Source organism: Neltuma alba, unplaced genomic scaffold (genome assembly GCF_004799145.2).
Source record: "Neltuma alba isolate B1F8T4 unplaced genomic scaffold, ASM479914v2 tig00010181_pilon, whole genome shotgun sequence".
NCBI lineage: Eukaryota > Viridiplantae > Streptophyta > Magnoliopsida > Fabales > Fabaceae > Neltuma > Neltuma alba.
Window position 1 is genome coordinate 210,606 of NW_021635122.1, and position 23,962 is coordinate 234,567.

At 37.2% G+C, this 23,962-nt stretch overlaps 1 protein-coding gene across 1 annotated transcript; it reads right to left on the reverse strand.

Annotated features, from left to right (window-relative positions):
- Nucleotides 1–8,504: 8,504 nt before the first annotated feature.
- LOC114754687 (uncharacterized) lies at nt 8,505–12,368 on the reverse strand. The gene is made up of 5 exons (XM_028943497.1): nt 11,855–12,368; nt 11,260–11,725; nt 9,772–10,701; nt 9,134–9,552; nt 8,505–9,037 (listed from the first exon to the last, which is right to left on the reverse strand). The coding sequence occupies exons 1-5, from the start codon at nt 12,366–12,368 to the stop codon at nt 8,505–8,507; spliced, it is 2,862 nt and encodes a 953-aa protein (XP_028799330.1).
- Between the last annotated feature and the right edge of the window lie 11,594 nt (nt 12,369–23,962).

Here is a 23,962-nt window from a genome sequence, read left to right on the forward strand (position 1 = left end):
GGGTTTCTCCCCCACACTCATTCAACATACAATGCACAAAACATAGCAAGATCAATAATTAAGCAAAAGCACGTAAATGAGTGAAGGAAAGAAACGACCAGGGAGTTAAGGAGGCTTTTGATTCTCATGGTAGAGCTTTAATAGATGCCCATTAACTTTGAATCTGGCCCCGGTCTCCTCATGTAGTAGCTCCACCATACCAAAATTGTGCACTTTAGTGAGTGTGTATGGCCTATCCCATCTGGTGTTGAATTTTCCTTGCTTGAAGGTAAATCAAGCCTTGTACAACAGCACTCTATCGCCTTCCTTGAATTCCTTTCTCAAGATACCCCGATCATGCACAAATTTGGTCTTCTCCTTGTAGAGTCTGGAGTTCTCATAAGCTTCAAGTCTAATCTCCTCCAGCTCTTGCAATTGCAGCTTCCTTTCCATTCCAGAGGACTCTATATTCATGTTGCACTGCTTGACCGCCCAATATGCTTTGTGTTCCAGCTCTACTGGCAAGTGACATGGCTTTCCATAAACTAAGCAGTAGGGAGGCATGCCAATGGGCGATTTGTATGCAGTCTGGTAAGCCCATAATGCTTCTTCTAAACGTGAGCTCCAATCCTTCTTGGATGGCTTTACCATTTTCTCCAGAATATGCTTCACTTCCCTATTAGATATTTCAGCTTGGCCATTGGTTTGGGGGTGATAGGCAGTAGAGATTTTATGACTGACACCAAATTTGGACAATAGGCTGTTAACTATCCTATTAAAAAAATGTGTTCCCCGATCACTCACTATAGCCCTAGGGATCCCATACCTACAGAAAATGTGTGATTTTAGAAATCTATGTACAGTTGGGGCATCATCTTTTCTGCAAGGTATAGCTTCAATCCATTTGGATACATAATCTGCAGCTAATAAAATATATACAAAACCAAAGGAAGAAGGAAAGGGTCCAATAAAGTCAATTCCCCAGACCTCAAAAATCTTACAAAACAGAAGTGGTTGTTAAGGCATCTCATGTCTTTTTCCCAACCCCCCAAATCGTTGACACTTGTCACAAGATCTACAAAATGTAAAAGAGTCTTTGAAGAGGTGGGCCAATAAAATCCTGAATCTAAGACCTTTCTAGATGTCCTCCTTGTACTAAAATGACCACCACAAACCATGGAATGGCAAGCTGAAATAATAGGTTTAAAATCCTCCTCGGGCACACACTTCCGTATTACTTGGTCACTGCACATCCTCCACAGATTAGGGGCATCCCAAATGTAGTACTTTGACTCGCTACAAAGCTTTTGTGCCTGAAATCTAGACATAAAGGGAGGAGTGAGTCCAGACATGAGATAATTGACAATATTAGCATACCAAGGCTCTATAGAAACCACAGAACATAAAGCTGAATCGGTAAAAGAATCACAAGTCAAGTCAAAGAGTCTACTCCCCTTGTGTCTTCCGGTAGCCTACTTAGGTGATCGGCTACTTGATTCACTGCCCCGGCTCTATCCTTAATCTCAATGTCAAACTCCTGAAGCAATGAAGCCCATCTAATCAATCTTGGTTTAGATTGTGGCTTTTTGAGCAAATAGCGGACAGCTGCATGATTTGTATACACAACCACTCGAGAATTGATTAGATATTGTCTAAACTTGTCTAAAGCAAATACAATGGCAAACATTTCTTTCTTAGGGGTGGTATAGTTAACTTGAGCTGGGTCAAGTGTTTTAGAGGCATAGGCTGTGACTCTAGATTGCTTCTCCTCCTTCTGGCCAAGCATAGCACCCACTACACAATTAGAAGCATCACATGAGAGTTCAAAATGTAAATTCCAGTTGGGTGCAGTCAAAATAGGAGGTGAAACAAGCATAGACTTGAGAGTATCAAAGGCATGTCTACATTTTTTATCAAAATTAAATTTAACATCCTTTTTAAAAAGAGTAGAAAGGGGCAAAGCAACTTTACTAAAATCTTTAATAAAGCGCCTATAAAACCTTGCATGCCCAAGAAAAGATCTCAAATCTTTAAGACAAGTGGGGTAAGGCAAAGATGATATAACTTCAATTTTAGCCTTATCAACCTCAATCCCCTTACTAGAGATGAGGTGACCTAACACTATGCCACTGCCCACCATGAAATGACATTTCTCAAAGTTCAAAACAAGATTTTTGGCTATGCATCTCTCTAGAGCTTGCCTTAGGCTATTTAGGCACTGATCAAAGCTCTCCCCATAAACTGTAAAATCATCCATGAAAACCTCCATATTGTGCTCTAAAAGGTCACTAAAAATCGCCATCATGCACCTTTGAAAGATGCCTGGAGCATTACATAACCCAAATGGCATCCTTCGATAAGCAAAGGTACCAAAGGGGCATGTGAAAGTAGTCTTATCTTGATCCTCGGGGGCTATGGGTACCTGAAAATAGCCGGAAAAGCCATCTAGAAAGCAGTAATGTGATTTACCAGCTAGTCTCTCCAACATTTGGTCAATGAAGGGTATAGGAAAGTGATCCTTACGTGTTGTATCATTAAGTCTCCTATAATCTATGCACACACACCATGAGTTTTGAACCCTTGTAGGAATTAACTCATCCCTTTCATTCCTTACTACTGTTACCCCACTCTTCTTTGGTATAACATGCACCGGACTGACCCACTCACTATCAGAAATTGGATATATTATCCCAGCACTCAACAATTTAGTAATTTCTTTCTTAACTACATCTAATATGAGAGGATTCAATCTTCTTTGGGGTTGTCTCACTGGTTTTCATTCCTCATTCAGTAAAATTCTATGTGTGCACACAGCAGGACTAATTCCAGGTATATCTGCTAGTGTCCAGGTAGTTGTTAGCAATTTCAAAGTGAGTTAGCAATTATAACAGGTAGTTGTTCATTAGACTCAAGGAAAGCATATTTCAAAGTAGGAGGTAAGGGTTTCAAATCAAGTGTAGGTGGTTGCACAATAGAAGGAATCAATTTATGAATTTTAAGAGAGAACAGATTACTCCCCTTTCCTTCAACCAGTGATAATTCCTCAGCCTTGTAGTTAACTTCCTCTCCAAGCGTTGAACCAACTTCTAGCTGATCTACAGCAACTGCCTTAGAGGGATTCTTCTCCATGACTTCTTCCTCCATATCTGAAACAACAACAGGAAACCTTTCCCCAAGGGAATCATCACTGATAATAGAGGAATCACAGTCTACTTTGGAGTCAAGGGAGGAAACAGAAAATGTGTGTGGGATAGAAAGCATGCAACTAACCACAGTACAATCAAGACATGTAACATCACCACCACATGAGCAAGTAGAAGGTGTAGAGTAAAGAGATGAAAAGGAAGAAATGGATTCATTCTCATCAATAGATTCATCAGTGTAAATATCAGAATAGAAAGAGTCATTTTGCAATTCAACTTCAGAACAAGCATCCTCAACAGCAATGTCTATCATGTTAACCCCCAAAAGTGAATAGTCCTCACAAGGATGTTTCATTGCTTCATACATGTTAAAAGAAACTTTATTATCACTCACCTCCATAATTATGGTGCCCTCTTTCATGCTAATCATGGTATTAGCAGTCCTTAAGAAAGGTCGACCAAGGATGAGTATAGTGTCATTTACAAGTTCAGAAGACATGTCAAGCACATAAAAATCAGCAGGAAACACCAATCCCTTAACTTGGACTAAAATGTCTTCAATAATGCCCTCAGGATACCTAATAGTCCTATCAGCTAATTGGAGCACAACAGTAGTAGACTTAAGAGTCTTGACTCCTAGAGAGGTGTATACGGACTTAGGCATGACATTAATGGCTACACCTAGATCTAACAGAGCTCCCCCTATAGTAACATTTCCTATGGTGCAAGGGATAGTGAAAGATCCAGGGTCTTGACACTTTACAGGAATTTGGGGTTTAAACAATGCATACACATTATAGGGTAATTGGACTCTTTCATTAGGTTTAAATCTCCTCTTTTGAGTGCATAATTCTTTTAAGACCTTAGCATACTTAGGAATCTTTTTAATCAGGTCAAGCAAGGGTATATTCACTTCTACTTTCCTAAATGTCTCAAGCAACTCATGATCTTGCCTCTCCTTACCCATTTTCACATTTTTCAAATAAGCATTAGGGAAAGGTAGTTCATTGATGTTTACCTCCTTACCTTCCTTGCTTGAGGCTCCATGATTGCTTGGCTCAAATTCCACAGCTTTACCCTTGCCATCAAGTTCTTTTGAGGCTTCTTTCAGCTTTAGCCTCTTCTCCTTGGAGCTTTCAGAATGCTTCACTTTTGAAGGTGCTTGTGGCAGATCATCACACGAGATTTCCTCATCTATAACTTCATCCTCCTCTTCTCTAAAATTCACTTGCTTCCCACTCCTAAGGGTTATAGCATTCAAGCCCTTAGGATTGATAACAGTGTTGGAAGGGATTGCGCTACTGCTCCTTGCTTGTTGCTCACTCATGTTGTTGGACAACTGAGTTACATAGGAGTTGATGTTCTTAAATTTAGTCTCCTATTGCTCCATCCTCTTTTCCAAAGCACTAAATCTAGCATCATTCTTGGATAAGTCTTGTTGAATTAGTGAAGCTAAGGAGTTGAACTGAGTAGCATTAGCAGCCCTTTCTTCCTTCATTAAGGCAATTATATTTTGTAGGAGTTGATTGGTTTCATCCTTAGGTGGGACAGTTAGGGCTTGAGATTGGTTTTGGAACTGGTTTGAAGATGGACCAGCTCCTCCACTCTTCTGAAATCTGTTTGGAGGTCTACTATCATCATTCCTCCAGCTCAATCGAGGGTTTACCTTCCATCCCTCGTTGTAAGTGTTGGAGTAGGGGTCTCACTTTTGATTTAGACGGCCTTGGAAGACTGCAAACACTTCCTCATAGTGGTCTGGACAAACACTAGAAATATGCATGACTGATCCACATGTTTCACAACTAGGCGCTGTAATGTCCATAGGAGCGGATGGGCGATGCACACTCATATTCTTCAATTCAGTAGTGATCAAAGACAATTGAGATGTCACTTTGCTTCCCAAAGAATCTACTTTTGATTCCAAAGCGTCCATTCTCCTACTGTGCACCGAAGCAGCTCCCATCCCATGTACTCCTCTAGTATCTCTCACACCATGTTGTTGATGATTCAGGGCCATCTTCTTTATCAAATACCAAGCCTCCTCAGCAGTGGAGTCTATCAAAGATCCTCCCGATGCAGCATCCAACATACCCTTTTCTTGGTTCTTCAACCCATCATAGAAGTACTGCACTAGTTGTTCATCTGGAATTTGGTGATGTGGGCATCTTGAAAGTAGGTCCTAAAATCTATTCCAGTAATCATAGAGAGATTTGTCATAGTCTTGCTTGGCAGAATAGATCTCCTTTCTCATTGATGAAGTACGAGAAGCCAAAAAGTATTTCTCCAGAAATGCCTTCCTTAAGTTCCCCCAACTGTGGTATGCATCAGCTACATGTCTTGGGAGGCTCATGTACCCACAGGCTTCATACTCTGACAAATCATGGAAAGAGATTGCAGATGGAGGTATGGGTCTTCTCTTGTCAAGCCATGAAATTTGGGAAGAGAGTTAATCAATAAACCTTTAATCTCAAAGTTAACTTCAAAATTTGGACAAGCCACAGTAAAAGGATCAAAATTTACATCAAAAGTTGTGGCTTCCCTAATTGTTCTTCTCCTAGGGTGTCCATTATTTTCTCCTACTCTCTCTTGTTCACCATTACCACCATTCCTCACTTGATTAGCATTCACGTTAGGATTAGGTTGGTTTTGTGTAATTCAGCCATTATCTCTTAGTCAGTAGGCTCACTCTCACTACTAGATAGGCTAGATTCCACAGAAATATTCTCTTGCTCAATCACCAACTCACTTGTCCCCTCAATTCTTTTCTCTCTTCTTATCTCTCTGAGTCTTCTCTCAATCTCAGGGTTAAAGGGTACAAGTTTTGTTTTCCGTGGCATGCAAGATAAAAGTCACAAGAGAAAGGGCAAACAAAATTGAGTTGCAGCACACAAAGTCAACTAAAAGCATACAATGTGATGAATGCAAGTGTATGGGTGAGTATGAGTATTGTAACGACCATTCTTTTAAAACCCATTTAGATCAAAATTTTCAATTTATTCGAACAATTAACCATGATAGAAAAGAAGAAACCTTAAAATTTTAAAATCGCTATCATGGTTAAAAGAAATAAACTTATATTACGAGCCACATCAATCGTTCACTTGGGCCTTGGACTTTCAAAGTCCAGAAATTTCATTCAACCGTTAGCCCAAACCAAACTTACACTTTCAAACACACGAACTGATAAAACATTTTAATATAAATCATAGAGCCCATTAGTCAAAAATCAACACTATCAAATGAGTGTAATACGCAAAGTCTAAAATGTCTCGGACCTCCTCACTACCTATCATACCAGATAGTAGTAATTAAAAGTATTATTTTACATCATGATAGTAGATGAGCCCTATGTGGCAATATATAACAAGTCAGCACATAGAACAAGAACAGAGAGGCTATACAAGCTATAACAGCACACTATGCCTCCGGAGCCTTCCCTGATGGGCCACCACCTGAACTATCGCCTGAAAATGTTAAACCACGGGGTGAGACAAACGCCTCAGTAACCAACTTTCCAACTCATCATACATACTAACACGTGCTCGTGAGGTGTCAAGTGGGATAGTTATTAATTCTCGAGAACTATAGATATATCCATAGAAATATAATTTCAATCATCCAAACCCTCACTATGGGGGTCAACACACAAGCCACATAAGTCTATCCCTCACTCTGGGGGATCAATCAAACATATGGGCCTATCCCTCACTTTGTGGGACGAATAAGAAGCCACAAAGGCCTATCCCTCACTATGGGGGACGAAGGAAGAAGCCAACCAATGTGCACCAATGGCGGCCTTACCACGTGGTAGGATATGACTCAATCCAAAATCCAAATAACAACCAATCATTCACAATATAATAAAAATGTCTCAATCTTTTCTCAGTATAATCCATAAGATATAAACCATATATCTTTTCCAAACTTCTCAATCACAATTCCAAAAATCCCACAAGACAATTTTCATAGCTCAAAAGATATAACATATCTACTCAAGTTCCAAATATCAAATATTATTCTAAAAATAGCAAAATACTCACAAACAACATATTAGCACATATAACAAGTGGAAAGTGGTTACCTCTCGCCAAAGCAATACTAAGGATTACCACAAGGTCAATCCTTTGCTCAACCAATAATTAATCTACACAATTAATATAACCACAAATTAATATAAATAAATTAATTAATTAAACTTCTCTATATTATTTAAATTTCTAATTTAATTAAATTTTTATTCCAAATTCCCGCAACTCTCATAACTCAAAAATTATTAAGTATTTTAGAAACAACTTAAAATTTCTAACAAGCCAAAATATTTATTTACCACCTCCAAATTATTTATCTTAATAAAAAGGATTTTCAACAATTTCTAAATATAAAATTTTATGTTATAAATTCTAAAAATCTCATTTTAAGTTTAAACCTCAAAATCAAACTATCAAAAATTCAATAATACTTCAAATATTTATAACTAAATAATATAATCAAAACTTTAATGGTATAACTACCATATATATATTTCCATAAATAATAAACTTTTTAGCTACAATAATTATTTTAAAACCTCCAGTCACCCAATAAATAAAACTAACCCGATTAAAACCTCAATAATATATCAAACAACCCAAATAAAGTATTTAACTTAAATTTAATCGGTAAAAATATGGTATATCTCATACATAACAGATTTTCCACTAAATAAATTAATTTAAATACTAAAACTAGCAAATAGAGAAATCTAAACTGATTAAAATTAACAACTCATTTACTTCTAAATTTCTATCGTCATCTTTTGTCAAAACTCAATACTTATATCATATATAAGTCTCAAAATTTTCTCTAATCATATAGTAATAACGTAAATAGGAAGCTTAAAATATACAGAAATATTTATAAAGAAAGTTTGATAAAAAGAAGTAATTTTATGTACCTAAAATATCTTCAAAGCTTGCCCTCTGCTTCACCGGTATGCTCCTCTCTCTCACACACTCTTCGGCTCTCTCTCTCTCTCTCTTTTCTTCTTCTCTTTCTCTCTTTCTTCTTACGCTTGCCGAAGGGAAAAATGGATTGTAGGGGGTATTTAACACCCCCACACAATTATTGGGGGAGGGGTTTTTTTTCAAACCCAACCCCCACGTTTTCCACCCTCCCCCTAATTTTTCCACACCCCCTCCAACTTTCCACCGATATTTCGGTGGAAAGTTGGACTTTGTTTTTTTTTCTTAATATTAAAAAATATTATTATATTATTTTTCAATTATTTTTTTTTGAATTTTTTTTAAAGGATATTACAATTCTCCCCACCTAATAAGAATTTTGTCCTCAAAATTCAAACAAACACACACAAGAAAAAAAGGCAAAAGTAACTCAAAGTGCTTACTAAGAAAACAGGTAAGGGTACTCATAACGCATCCGTTCCTCTGTCTCCCAAGTAGCATCACCTGGACTCATGCCCTTCCAAAAGACTTTAACAAGACGGATAGTTTTGTTCCTTAATTGTTTGTCCTTAACGTCCAAAATCCACTCTGGTTCTGTTGGATAGGTCAAATTATCTCGCAATTCCACCTCTTCAGGCTCAATAACATGAGACGGATCAGGATGATACTTTTTCAACTGTGACACGTGGAACACGTCGTGTAAACTGGAAAGATGTGGCGGCAGCGCAATTCGATATGCAACAGGTCCAATTCGCTCCAAAATCTCATAAGGACCCATAAATCGGGGTGTAAGCTTCTTGGCTTTGATGGATCTACCAACACCAGTGACACGTGAAACCTTTAGAAATACATGATCACCCACTTCAAATTCTAAAGGTCTCCTTCGACGATCCGCATAACTCTTCTGTCGACTTTGGGCCATCAACAACTTCTGCTTGATCAGCTCAATCTTTCTGGTTGTAATGTCCACTAAATCTGGGCCAATAATTGTTCTTTCACTTAATTCAGTCCAACAAAGTGGAGATCTACATTTCCTCCCGTACAAAGCTTCATATGGTGCCATCTGAATACTAGTGTGATAGCTGTTGTTATAGGCAAACTCAGCTAATGACAAGTGAGTGTCCCAACTACCCTTTAGCTCTATAGCACAAGCCCTCAACATATCCTCGAGAGTCTGAATAGTCCTCTCAGTCTGTCCATCAGTCTGAGGATGATAAGCAGTACTAAACTTAAGCTTAGTGCCCATGGCTTCATGTAATAACTGCCAGAAGTTCGATGTAAACCTTAGGTCCCTATCTGAAATGATAGACTCTGGCACTCCATGAAGTCGAACAATCTCATCTATATACAACTTTGTTAATCGTTCTAAAGAGTAAGTACTCTTGATAGGCAGGAAGTGCGCTGACTTAGTCAATCTATCTACAATTACCCATATAGCATCATAGCCAGCCGGGGTTCTTGGCATACCAGTAATGAAATCCATGGAAATACTATCCCATTTCCATTGGGGAATATCAAGATTCTTTAATAGTCCTAGAGGTCTCTGATGTTCTATCTTGACCTTTTGACATGTCAGACACTTCAGCACAAAATTTGTGACATCCCTCTTCATTTTTGGCCACCAGTAGTTCCTTTTCAGGTCTTGGTACATCTTGGTTATCCTTGGGTGTATTGTGTAATTACTTCGATGCGCCTCTTCTAAAATAGACCTTTTGATTTCCTCATTATTAGGGACACAAATCCTCTTCTTGTACCTTAGGATTCCTTCTTCACCAATTTCATAATCAGGCATACCATGGGTCTCCACTTCCTCTCGGATGCTTAGTAACCGGTCATCCTCCATCTGTGCAACCTTCAAGTCTCGAAAGAACTCATAATCACCCAAAATTGATTGTAGAGTGGCTGGAGCCTCATGCACCACTTGGAGATCTCTCAATCTCTCTAAGCAGTAGTGTTCCTCCAAACTCATGTGAAATACATGCACCGTTTTCCTACTCAAAGCGTCTGCAACCACATTGGCTTTACCCGGATGATACTTAAGCTCAAAGTCATAATCCTTGATGAATTCCATCCATCGGCGTTGTCTATTATTCAGTTCCTTCTGATCTATTAAATACTTTAGGCTCTTGTGATCGCTGAAGACTTCAAACTGTGATCCATATAAGTAGTGCCTCCAGATCTTTAATGCAAAAACCACTGCCGCTAATTCCAAGTCATGTGTAGGATAATTTTCCTCATGTGGCCTTAATTGCCTAGATGCATAGGCAACCACCTTTCCTTCCTGCATCAGGACACACCCTAAACCCTTAAGTGAAGCATCAGTATAAAGGGTGTACGGTTTACTAGGATCTGGAATAGTCAACACTGGAGCCGTGGTCAACTTAGCTTTCAGTTCTTGGAAAGCCGCCTCACACTTTTCGTTCCAGATAAACGGTTGGTCTTTCTTGGTCAACTTAGTTAGAGGCATGGCGATCTGAGAAAATCCCTTGATGAATCTTCGATAATACCCAGCTAAGCCCACAAAACTTCTTACCTCCGTCACAGATTTTGGTGTTTCCCATTTCAACACGGCATCGACCTTGCTAGGATCAACAGCTACTCCCTCGGCGGATACTATATGGCCTAAGAACTTCACTTCTCTAAGCCAGAACTCGCACTTGCTTAACTTAGCATATAATTGATGATCCCTCAATATTCGCAATGCAATGTAAAGATGCTCTCGGTGTTCTTCCTCATTCTTAGAGTATATCAGGATATCATCTATAAACACCACAATAAACTTGTCCAAGTACGGCCTAAAGATCCGGTTCATATAGTCCATAAACACCGCTGGAGCATTCGTCAAACCAAAAGGCATTACTAGAAACTCGTAATGTCCGTATCTGGTATGAAAGGCCGTCTTTGGGATGTCCTCTGCTCTAACTCTTAATTGATGATATCCCGACCTTAAGTCAATCTTAGAAAACACTGCTGACCCTATTAATTGATCTAGCAAATCATCAATCCTAGGCAAAGGATATTTGTTCTTGATAGTCACTTTGTTCAACTGCCTGTAATCTATACACAATCTCAGGCTCCCATCCTTCTTTCTCACAAACAGTACTGGTGATCCCCACGGTGAGACACTTGGTCTAATAAATCCTTTTTCAAGTAACTCTTCGATTTGCTTTTTCAGCTCTGCCAATTCAGAAGGTTACATTCTGTACGGTGCTTTAGAAATTGGAGCTGTCCTTGGTACTAGCTCAATGGAGAATTCAACTTCCCTTTCAGGAGGTAAACCGGATATTTCCTCAGGAAATACCTCAGGAAACTCCTTTACTACCTCGATTTGGTCTATAACAACTTCTTTATCTGTACTAACAGAAAAGAAAACAGCATACGCTTGACAACCCTTCTGAATACACTTAGTTGCTTGAGTACCAGACAACCACAAACGACCATTAATAGCCTCAACTATCGTAGCGCACAAAGGAAGAGTTACTATCTTCCTTTTGCAATCCAGAATGGCATTATTTGCTGATAGCCAATCCATGCCAATAATCACGTCAATACCCTTGAAGGGTAGACAAATCAAATCAATCACAGACTCACGATTCTCAAATTTAAGTACAAGACTTAAACACGCCTGTGTGGTTAACACAGTGGCTCCCGCTGGAGTTGACACTTTCAACATGTAAGACAAATCATGCATTGGAAATTTAAACTTTTGAGCACATTCCGCAGCAATAAAAGAATGAGTGGCACCAGAATCAAACAACACAGGTATATCATGTCCTTGAAGAGAGACAGTACCTCTAATCAGATTAGGAGACATACCAGCTTCCTCTCTAGTCAATGCAAAAACTCTCCCTGGCACCGTGGATCTGAAACTAGGAGTTTGCTGCTGCATCTCTGGACAATTGCGAGCTATATGCCCAAACTTATGGCATCTGTAGCATTCCCAACACTGTCCTGGGTGATTTCTCCCACATCTCATGCAAGGACCACTAACACTTGGTGTAGATCTGGTAGGCTCATGGGGGACACTCCGATCTCCCCCTATACGGCTCCCCTGAGCTTGTCTCCTTTGCATAAAGCCTCCACGGGCTGAATTCTTCTGATTCTGGCTCTTGCCTCTGCTTGAGTTACCTGAGCTCCCATAACTGTAGTTATTCTTTTTATTGATTCCTCCCATTGGCCTCATAAAACCAGAGAATCTGTCCTGATTATCCCGACGTCGGCTCTCTTCTACCTCTCGGGTTCTGCGAGCTGTCATCCTGAGTTTCGTGCAGGCATCCTCGAAACTCTTAAACTCATATAAGGCCATTTGCTACTTCAACTCTGGCCTCGCCCGTTCTATCAATTGTCGGGCCATCCACTCTGGGTTATCATTATGCTGCAGATAGGTAACGTGCTTAGAGAGATCAATATACTTGGCAATAAACTCATCCTCATGCATGTTCTCTTGTCGAAGAGCATAAAAAGCTGTTTCTTTTTCTTGTCTCATGGCTGGGGGAAAGTAGTGATCAAAGAACATCTGTTTGAATTCGTTCCAAGTAATCCCCGAGTCATCTATGCCGCTTACGCTCCTCCACCACCTCTTAGCTCGGTCCCTCAGTAAAACTACCGCTGCTTGTACCTTTTAGTAGGTATTACAGTCACAAGCTTTAAATATTGTCTTCATATCATCAATCCAAGCCTCAGGTTTGTCAGGATCCATACCCCCATCAAACGTCTTTGGGTGATGCCGCTCTATATCCTTCCATACACTTTTAAGGTTCACGGCTTCTTCTTTTCCTGGTCGCCTTTGTGAACTACTATCTCCTCTGGTTCCTTCAATAGAATCTTTGTGGGTGACAGAATTTCCCACAGACGGTCCAGGAAGCCCACTCCCTTCAAACTCTTCCACAGCTTTCTTGACTCTCAAATCTTCCTCCATCTTCCTTACTCTCTCATCTACGACCGTAGCTACTACCTCCCTTAGTTGTTGCAGTAAAGTCTCCTGGTTAAACTGAAAAGGATTCGGTGGTTGATTAGGCGGGTTTGTGGATTCATCTCCACCCTGATCGGTTTGTCGGGATCGCGTCCGTACCATCCTCCCCACCTAAGGATGGAACCCACCAAAAGAAACACAAAGTAGGGACAAACACAGACACAAAGTAACAGGGAAGGTTATGTGAGATTATTATATATTGCCACTAAATGCAATGTAATGCAACCGCTTCACAGAATCTTTAGCTCTGATACCAAATTGTAACGACCATTCTTTTAAAACCCATTTAGATCAAAATTTTCAATTTATTCGAACAATTAACCATGATAGAAAAGAAGAAACCTTAAAATTTTAAAATCGCTATCATGGTTAAAAGAAATAAACTTATATTACGAGCCACATCAATCGTTCACTTGGGCCTTGGACTTTCAAAGTCCAGAAATATCATTCAACCGTTAGCCCAAACCAAACTTACACTTTCAAACACACGAACTGATAAAACATTTTAATATAAATCATAGAGCCCATTAGTCAAAAATCAACACTATCAAATGAGTGTAATACGCAAAGTCTAAAATGTCTCGGACCTCCTTACTACCCTATCATACCAGATAGTAGTAATTAAAAGTATTATTTTACATCATGATAGTAGATGAGCCCTATGTGGCAATATATAACAAGTCAGCACATAGAACAAGAACAGGGAGGCTATACAAGCTATAATAGCACACTATGCCTCCGGAGCCTTCCCTGATGGGCCACCACCTGAACTATCGCCTGAAAATGTTAAACCACGGGGTGAGACAAACGCCTCAGTAACCAACTTTCCAACTCATCATACATACTAACACGTGCTCGTGAGGTGTCAAGTGGGACAGTTATTAATTCTCGAGAACTATAGATATATCCATAGAAATATAATTTCAATCATCCAAACCCTCACTATGGGGGTCAACACACAAGCCACATAAGTCTATCCCTCACTCTGGGGGATCAATCAAACATATGGGCCTATCCCTCACTTTGTGGGACGAATAAGAAGCCACAAAGGCCTATCCCTCACTATGGGGGACGAAGGAAGAAGCCAACCAATGTGCACCAATGGCGGCCTTACCACGTGGTAGGATATGACTCAATCCAAAATCCAAATAACAACCAATCATTCACAATATAATAAAAATGTCTCAATCTTTTCTCAGTATAATCCATAAGATATAAACCATATATCTTTTCCAAACTTCTCAATCACAATTCCAAAAATCCCACAAGACAATTTTCATAGCTCAAAAGATATAACATATCTACTCAAGTTCCAAATATCAAATATTATTCTAAAAATAGCAAAATACTCACAAACAACATATTAGCACATATAACAAGTGGAAAGTGGTTACCTCTCGCCAAAGCAATACTAAGGATTACCACAAGGTCAATCCTTTGCTCAACCAATAATTAATCTACACAATTAATATAACCACAAATTAATATAAATAAATTAATTAATTAAACTTCTCTATATTATTTAAATTTCTAATTTAATTAAATTTTTATTCCAAATTCCCGCAACTCTCATAACTCAAAAATTATTAAGTATTTTAGAAACAACTTAAAATTTCTAACAAGCCAAAATATTTATTTACCACCTCCAAATTATTTATCTTAATAAAAAGGATTTTCAACAATTTCTAAATATAAAATTGTTATGTTATAAATTCTAAAAATCTCATTTTAAGTTTAAACCTCAAAATCAAACTATCAAAAATTCAATAATACTTCAAATATTTATAACTAAATAATATAATCAAAACTTTAATGGTATAACTACCATATATATATTTCCATAAATAATAAACTTTTTAGCTACAATAATTATTTTAAAACCTCCAGTCACCCAATAAATAAAACTAACCCGATTAAAACCTCAATAATATATCAAACAACCCAAATAAAGTATTTAACTTAAATTTAATCGGTAAAAATATGGTATATCTCATACATAACAGATTTTCCACTAAATAAATTAATTTAAATACTAAAACTAGCAAATAGAGAAATCTAAACTGATTAAAATTAACAACTCATTTACTTCTAAATTTCTATCGTCATCTTTTGTCAAAACTCAATACTTATATCATATATAAGTCTCCAAAATTTTCTCTAATCATGATAGTAATAACGTAAATAGGAAGCTTAAAATATACAGGAAATATTTATAAAGAAAGTTTGATAAAAAGAAGTAATTTTATGTACCTAAAATATCTTCAAAGCTTGCCCTCTGCTTCACCGGTATGCTCCTCTCTCTCACACACTCTTCGGCTCTCTCTCTCTCTCTTTTCTTCTTCTCTTTCTCTCTTTCTTCTTGCGCTTGCCGGAGGGAAAAATGGATTGTGGGGGGTATTTAACACCCCCACATAATTATTGGGGGAAGGGTTTTTTTTCAAACCAAACCCACGTTTTCCACCCTCCCCCCAATTTTTCCACACCCCCTCCAACTTTCCACCGATATTTCGGTGGAAAGTTGGACTTTGTTTTTTTTTTCTTAATATTAAAAAATATTATTATATTATATTATATTATTTTTCAATTATTTTTTTTGAATTTTTTTAAAGGATATTACAAGTATGTATGGATAGAAAAAGAAGCAAAAAGTGTAAGTTTCAATATTTTCAGAAGAGTTTGCCACGGCGAAAGCAGAGGTTGGCCATGGCGAAAGGTGATAGAGGCATCCAGATAGTTGAGTGAAGGAAGTTTGCCGTGGCGAAAGCAGGAGTGTGCCACGGCGAAGGTATCTCGAGAGGAATCCTTTGGTTTTTCAGAAAGTTTGTCGCGGCGAAAGGTCAGGTTGGCCGCGGCGAACTGTCACAGAAAGCTTATCAGATACTGGACTCCACTGATGCAACATAAGAAATGCTGAAAATCAAGAAAATCAATATATTTGTTTGTATTTCTAAAAATTTTTATGCTATGAAAGATGAAAACCTATACTATGAACAAATATGCAACTAAACTACCTAAGATGCAACCCAAAAAAATCAAAACTTCAATTGACAACCCAATGACACTAGCTAACCTAGAGAACCAATTTCTTGGCTCCCCGGCAACGGCGCCACTTGACGAGAGCCTTATTATCGTTCGCTTTAGGGTTCTCAATCAAAAATAAATCCAAGCTATACAGTATAGTGCAAAATCGGGTTGTTTCACGCTTGGGAGCCTTAATTAATTACCTAAGTTAGACTAAATGCCATGCAATGTAATGAAAAGGGGTTTTTGGGTTTTTAACATTTAAACGAATGGTGCCTAAACTGAATGCAATGAAAACAAACCTAAGATACTATGTTTTTATTGTTTTAAGATAATAATGATGTAATGGAAATGATTGATAGGAAATTTCTTGAAAATGGTTTTGATGGCAATTATAGTTCACTTAAAATATTGGGAGTTTCACAAATCTATTAGGTTTTCTTAATAACAACGTCAATAACTCATTGAGTCCAAAGCTTACATTAATAAACTCATTAATGAAAACTTTGTTAAGCTTCCCTAATGTGTAATTTTGGAATGATCATGCAATTGGCTCAATGTAACACATAATCAACTCAGTATCAAAACATAACCATGCAAGATAGGAGAGAATCATAAGAGTTACAAGAAGCATATATGCAACTACATATATTTAAGCACAAAATTCAACATCAATCAATCCAAATTACAAATGTTAATCATTAACCAATGATTACAGAATTAACCAAAGTGTCTAACTAAGACTTTACAACTCCTAGACCTAGGAAATCATAATCACATAGCTAGAAACTAAAGATTAAAACTAAAACTTCCCTTTGAAACTTGGAAACTCATACTACTCCACCATCTTCAAGAGTTGGAAGAAGTGTGCCGCGGCGAACTATGGCAAAGGCTCCTCTTTGCATCCTTGTGCCTTGAGCCTTGAATCTTGGCCCAGATCTCAGGTGTCCTACATTGAAAAGCAACAATTTAAGGCATCAATTGTCCTAGAAATTAATTGAATACAATTAATAACCAATTATGACAATTTTATCCTAAAAAAGGTATTAACTCAAAGTACGGACTCTTAATCAAAATTAAGCACAATTATCATTAAAAGGAGCCAAAACCTATGATAAAAACCCTCAAAATGATTACCATTCCCATTCCCATCGTTTGGACCATGAGGAGGTACTTCAGCCATGATTTCTTCTTCTACTTCCTTACTCTCACTAAATGAATGGGATAGATCTCGTAGCAAAAGTAGGCTATGGGCTCCTGTATATCTACCTCTCCTACCCCTATGTGCTCTAGGCATGCACAATTACTCAAAATTCAAGCACAAAAAGAGTTTAAGAAAAAGGTAGTTTGGGGGAGGGAGTCTTAAAACTATATATTTACCAAGTGTGTAGTTCAAAATTGAGGCAAACTCAATGATTTCAAATAGTTCTCAGTGAGTTTGAGGTGTATAAAGTGCTATACACTCTCAAAGTATTGGTAGGAAATAAAACTGTGTAAAAAGAGTAAGTTTGGATCCTCAAAAATTTTTTTAGTGAAAAACCAGATCAGGCCGCGACTTGGGTAATCCAGGTCGTGACTTGAGTTCACAGAAAGCAACTTTGAAAGGAAAAGGAATTGAGGTTGTGACTTTAGAAAGTCCAAGTCACGACTTGATAACACCAAAAGCAATACTGGAAAACAGAAGGCTGAGGTCATAACTGTCACACCTTACTTATATAGTACCTTAGCATTCATTTAGAACCATTCCAGACCATGTTGGATGGTCTTACACTTAAAAATTTCAATTTGGACGTTAATTTTTGGAAAATTACTGTTCACTGTCCAGTTTTCAGATTACAGGTCCAACTTTAAAAAATCATAACTAATTCTAGAAAAATTGTATGGAGGTGTTCCAAAATTCTATGGAAATATCTTTCAATGCTCTTTAAGGAAAAAATATTCAATTGGACTTATTCTTGCCCAATTCATACAGTATTGGGTCAAGATTACTATTTGTTTGGTAAAATCTGGACTCTCCAGATTCTGCGCCTTAACTTTGAAAATTCATATCTCTTCGTATACACATCCAAATGAGGTGTTTTACCACTCATTTTATATCTTTGGATGTGCACTATAAGTATACCAAACTTCATAGCTTAACTCATTCATATGATAGGTCAAACTAAAGCTCGAAACTAACTGCTCCATGACCTACGTTTTATCCCTTAACATCTCTTTACTTTAATTCTTTTTATTTCTTTGGCATACCTAACATGGGCTTACTTTTTCCTATTCATGCTCATACATTCTTATACATGCCATAAGCTTTATAATTAAATACATGGCATTCACAACATAATTATAATATAGGAGAATTATACATTGAATATTAGTATCAATCATTAGCATCAATAATTCTCCACTTCTTCTCCTTGCTTCTCATGCCATTAGTGCCCATCATTGATTGACCTAAATGGTTGGTTACGAAGGGGTGAGATTCGAGGGAATCTCAGCAGCAAACATTACCACATACATGCACAAGATGGATGCTAGTGTATGGTATGTAGTTTTTCATAAACTTAAGTTAACTAGTGACATGCCATCATGCTTTATGCTTGGTATAAAAATGCATGGCCATGGGAACATATTAAAAACAGCATTTCTAGCAACAATCATCATGTCACAACATTATTCAAACAACAAATACAAACCAACACATGAGCATACCATGTCAAGCACATAAAGGGTAAGTTCACTACCTTGCACCTCAAGCTTTCCTCTTACTTTTCCTTTGACTCCCTTGACTTTCCAACCATGTGGGCATTCAGTCAACATCACCAAACATCCTCTTGGATGTTCCAAAGGTCCTAAATATAACCATAATGATCACACAATCCATTAGGATCATTAGATTACATAAAGTTCAAGACTAGCTTTCTTGAACCTCAACCCTTTCTCTTAGTCTTAGGGTTTTCTTTCTAACTTTTCTAATATAAATCTTATCATCTCCCATCCTTAAGATCCATTTCTTGTCAATTAGGACCACTTTAGATGGCCTTAGATTCAAGAATACCAAATCTGAAAATTTTGGTTCGCGGGTACTGTTCACACAGAAACTCTAGAATTTTTGTTCAACTTTCAAAATTCATAATTAAATCTAGAAAACTCCAAATTGAGTGCTTCCAAGTATCACTGAAAGCACCTTAAGTTAAATTTAAAGGAAAAATAGTTTCAGGAACCAATTCTATGTAGAACAGTACTGGAATTGTACGGAACTTGAAACTCTTCTAAAAGTTCAACACTGTTTCCAGATTTCAAACCCTAACTTTGAAAAATCACCATAAATCGTACACATATCCAAATGAAGTGTTCTACCCATGGATTTCAAGCTTACAGAGTGTAATTTAAGCATGCAAAATTTCAGAATCAGATACTCACAGTAACTAATTCGAAATAGGTATCAAATCAGATGCTATAGCCACCACATACCTTGATCTTGAAGCTTGAACTTAGGTGGACTTTCTCTCACTAGAAATAGCTCTTTCTCTCTCTAGATGCAAGGGCAACAGAGTTTCCCCTAGTGTTCATCACCTTGGCCAAATTGGGGGGGGAGAAGAGTGCCTATTTATAGCCAAAAAGTTGGCTTGAAAGGACAAAAATGCCCTTGGTAGCTAGAAGAAGGAGTAAGGGCAATTTTGGAAGTTCAAGTAGACTTTTGCATCATACTTACATCATCCTCCATCATCCTTGCATCATCCTTCTAGAACATGGCACGTGTCGTAAAAATGGTGGAGGAGAAGGAAGATTAGATCATAACCGTCGAATCCAAACTTAGCCCTTAAGTTTCCTCCTATTTTACTTGGCCCACATTTCTCCGACTTTCTTTATGGCCTTCTGGGGTTCAGAAAATTCTTCTGTCTACTCCATAAATTCCCCTTCATTCTAGAGAGTATCTATGAATTTTCTCAGGCCATAACACTTCCTCTAAGCCTTGTATAAAAATCATTTACTAAAATACCCTTGTATCCGTATAATCTGCTCTTTAATTTATTAAAGCCATTCTACTGGCCTTTTGGTTGCGGGACTAATTTTATAAATTAGTATAACCTTTCAACCAATTAATCCTCATTTTTACATACGTTTTTAAGGTCTCTTGCTATTTTAAATAATTATCTCAAACAGTGTACTTTTTACTGGCCATAACCTCAAATTCTATTTAAGCTATCTCAGGGGTATTTTCATTTTTTCTCTTCATTGAAGAGTCTTAGAATATTATTTCCCATTTTCTGGGATTCTCTTGGAATTTTCTATACACTCTTCCATTTTTACTTCTGTTAGTCATAACTTTTTGAATTTACAGTTTAGCCCTGCTTGGACTTAACTTCATATAATCCTCTCTTTGAGGCTTCTAACTTAACCTTTAGCCTATATCTAGTCTCTTTTCTCTCTCTAGACCTTCGAGACTTTACTGGAGTCTCTGACCTTGATTATACTGAAGCCCCTGAAAAACTTTTATTTTGCAGTTTAGTCCCTGAAACTGCTTTGACTTCCTTTCTCATCTTTGGGACTTCTGCTCAAAAAGGGTCTGGTAGCCTATCCAATTTAGGCTACTTTTGATGCTTCTAGGCCTAAAAGTCTGGATGTTACAACAACAAGCCACAAGTTAGGTCGCGACTCAAAGTCACAGAGAGCTACTTTCATAGAACCTTTGAAAAATTCACTAAGTATTTCAACTAGATGCTGAACAAACTATGCACAAAGTTTAAAACTTCAAGCAATTGGCTAAAATACTCAGGATCAAGCCAGAACATGTAAAAGGCTGTGCAAAAAATGCAAATGCAAATGTATGGAAAAACAAGATATTTGGTTTTATTTCTCAAAAATTTTGATGCTATGGAATGCAAGATCTAAGTTCAAAAATTAAAACTCAACAAGAATCAACCCAAATCAAAATGGTTAGGAAAACCAATTACTAGGGAACCAATTTAATGGCTCCCTGGCAACGACACCATTGATCGCAGCAGGATTGTCAAGAAAGTGAATTCCACCAGAAAAATGCAGTATAGGATACAACCAGTCATTCTTCTTGAGGAGCTTGTTATTGGAAATCCTAGTCTAGTTTGGTTATTAAAAGCATTGTAAACATGGGTGAAGAAAAAAAGGGGGCTTCAAGTGTTTAAGGTGGTGCAATAAATGAAATGTGTAGGAAATTAACTATTTTTGGTATTTTGAATGAATAAAGAAATGTTTTGGATTAAAAGGGAATTATGGTTAAACAATCTCTTGATGATGGAAACTCAGCTATCACTTCTCTTTAAAATGATTGGGAGTCTTAGGAAACCTCTAAGTCTGAAGAAAACCCCAAGTAATCACTTGGGTCTAATGTCTTAATCAATGAAAACTCACTTTAATCAAAGTTAATTAATATCTCTTAAAACAATGTTGAAAACTACTTAGAGTGTAAATGGAAAGATGATGCAAATGTCCTCAGAATATCAATCAACAAACACAGAATACGAAGCATACATATTAATCAACAATGATCACTGGAAGTCAAACTGAACATAAGGATTCAAACTGAATTATTATATAGATTAATCAACATTAACATCATCCAATCCAAATACAATAGAATAGTCTAAAGACAAGATTTACAATTATAAACGAAGTCTGATACAAGTGCAGAATGTTCCTAAATCTATAAATTTTCAGCACAACATTAAGCATAGGTTTAGACTATAGAAAAACTCCTCGATTAAGTCCTTGAGCTCAAGCTTGTCCTCTATCAGCAAGAGGCTAAGGGTTTAGCCTCTTATGCTTTCAAACCATTCACAGTCACTCCAGGAATGAACAGCCATGGTTAAAGCTAAAAATGAGGTTAGAAAAATGGAGAAGAAGGTGGTTAGAGTGGTTTGATTGGTTCAGAAATGCAAAAATTGATGAAGAGATGAAGAAAAATAAAAGTTTTGGGTGTAGGATCAATAGAGACTTGAGAGAAGATGATGGTGGCTCAACCTAATGCAAGTCTCTAGAATAGGAGAGTGTCTGTTCGTGATGGCTGCCCCCCTTAGGTGTAGAAGCTCAAAAAACTATTCTAAAATGCACAGCTTCACTAAATGTACTCAGGTCGCAACCTTAGGAGTTTCAGGTCACAAATTAGGGGGCTCAGGTCATGACCTCATAAGTTTCATGTCACGACCTTGGAAGACAAAGAGCTTTCATCTTAACTCAGGTCCAAAACATATAGTCTCATTGAAAGGACATCCAGGTTGCGACCTCAGAAGTCTATGTCATGACTTGGGGAGGTAGAACACTCCAAACTCTTGTGTTTTGGTCCTTGTAAAATTTTGGCTCCATCCATGCTCCATCTTGGTTCTTGGGTCCTTCTCCAATTGCCTGAAAATCACAACAAAGAGCTCTGTAAAAACCAACTAATTATAAATCAAGGAAATTAAAATTGAGGAGAGAAAATGACCCTTTTTACCCCTTAAACAACAAAATGCAATGCATGACTCAATATAATCAAATAGATATAAATGCATGCATAATGAGAGTAAAAGTGTTGCAAAACATTGGAAAACACTTGATAAAACCATATAAAGATTGGCTTCTATCATCCTTCTCCCTATTTTCAAAATATGATTGGGCCAAAGTGAGAGCAAGAGAGGAAAGAGAGAGCTTCAAGTGGAATCAAGAGAAAAGCCATCAACTTTAATCATCTAACCAAGATTCAAGGATAGTTTTTGGTTCTAAGTTGTTCCTTACCTTGTTCGCTTGAGTTGTATGGTTGGAAATCCTAGTCTTTTTTCTTCTTGGGTTCTGGCTGAAACATATATTATGTAGGGGAGGAAGTTTTGTTGTTGAAACTTGTTAGAGCACTTCAAAAGCATGGTTATTCCAAGTGATTTCAAGTAGTTATATATTGTTTTTGAAGAGTTTTCCTTGTTGCTTTGAAAGAGGGACTGTTTGGCCAACTTAATAACTAGATCCTAGGATGAGTTTTCAATGTTTTGAGGTTTCCATTGTGTTCAAAATGGAAGATGTTGCTAGATAAACCTAAAGAACAAGTGGTGAAAGCCTTAGAGCCAAAGTTGTAATTTTTGGATAGTGAACATTATAGGTTTGGTTAGATGGAATTTTGAAGGAGGGGTTTTATTTTCTTAAATCCAAGCACATATTTGGAATCTACATAAAAACCATGTAGGAGTGAGTCAAGAGAGAATTTTTAGGGTTAAAGAAACAAACTGTAAAAGTTCAAGAACAAAGATGAAAGCTTTAAAAGGGTTTAAGAAGTACTTGAGTTATGTTGTTGATTTTTATATGGAATGGTTGATGATCTTAGTATTCTTTTTGCAGTTTATCATGTTAGGGTTTGATATTTGTGAAGGAAAGGAAGAGAAACAAAGAAAGTGCAAGTTTTTGGAGCAAGGAAGCAAAGTTTAACCTAACTACTAACATTAACTTTGCATTGTTGATTATTGCATGATTAATTACTATTATGTGGATAAGCTTTGCTAATTGTGATGTGGCTGTTCTTTGCACTTTATTGCTTTAGCCTTTGTATGATTGAGATTGTCAAATTATAAGAATACTAGTTCATCAATAGTAGCTAATATGGTTATGCATAATAATGATGCTTGTTGATGGTATAGTTGGTTAATTTTGCTATTGGGATTTTATTGAATTCTCATTCTTTTCAAATAAAATCTAATCTTTTAGAAGCTGAATCATTAAAGGGCAAGCTACAGATTTAAGGTTCATTATGGTGCCAAATCATAAAAATTTTGTTAGCTTTTGGTTATGTAATTATTCTATTATTCAGTGCTATAACCCTAACTACATCGCCAACTTGGAGTGACATTTTGACTAAAGTTCCTAAATGCTTGAATTCACAAAATTTGGCATGATAATAGATCACTACTAAGCTT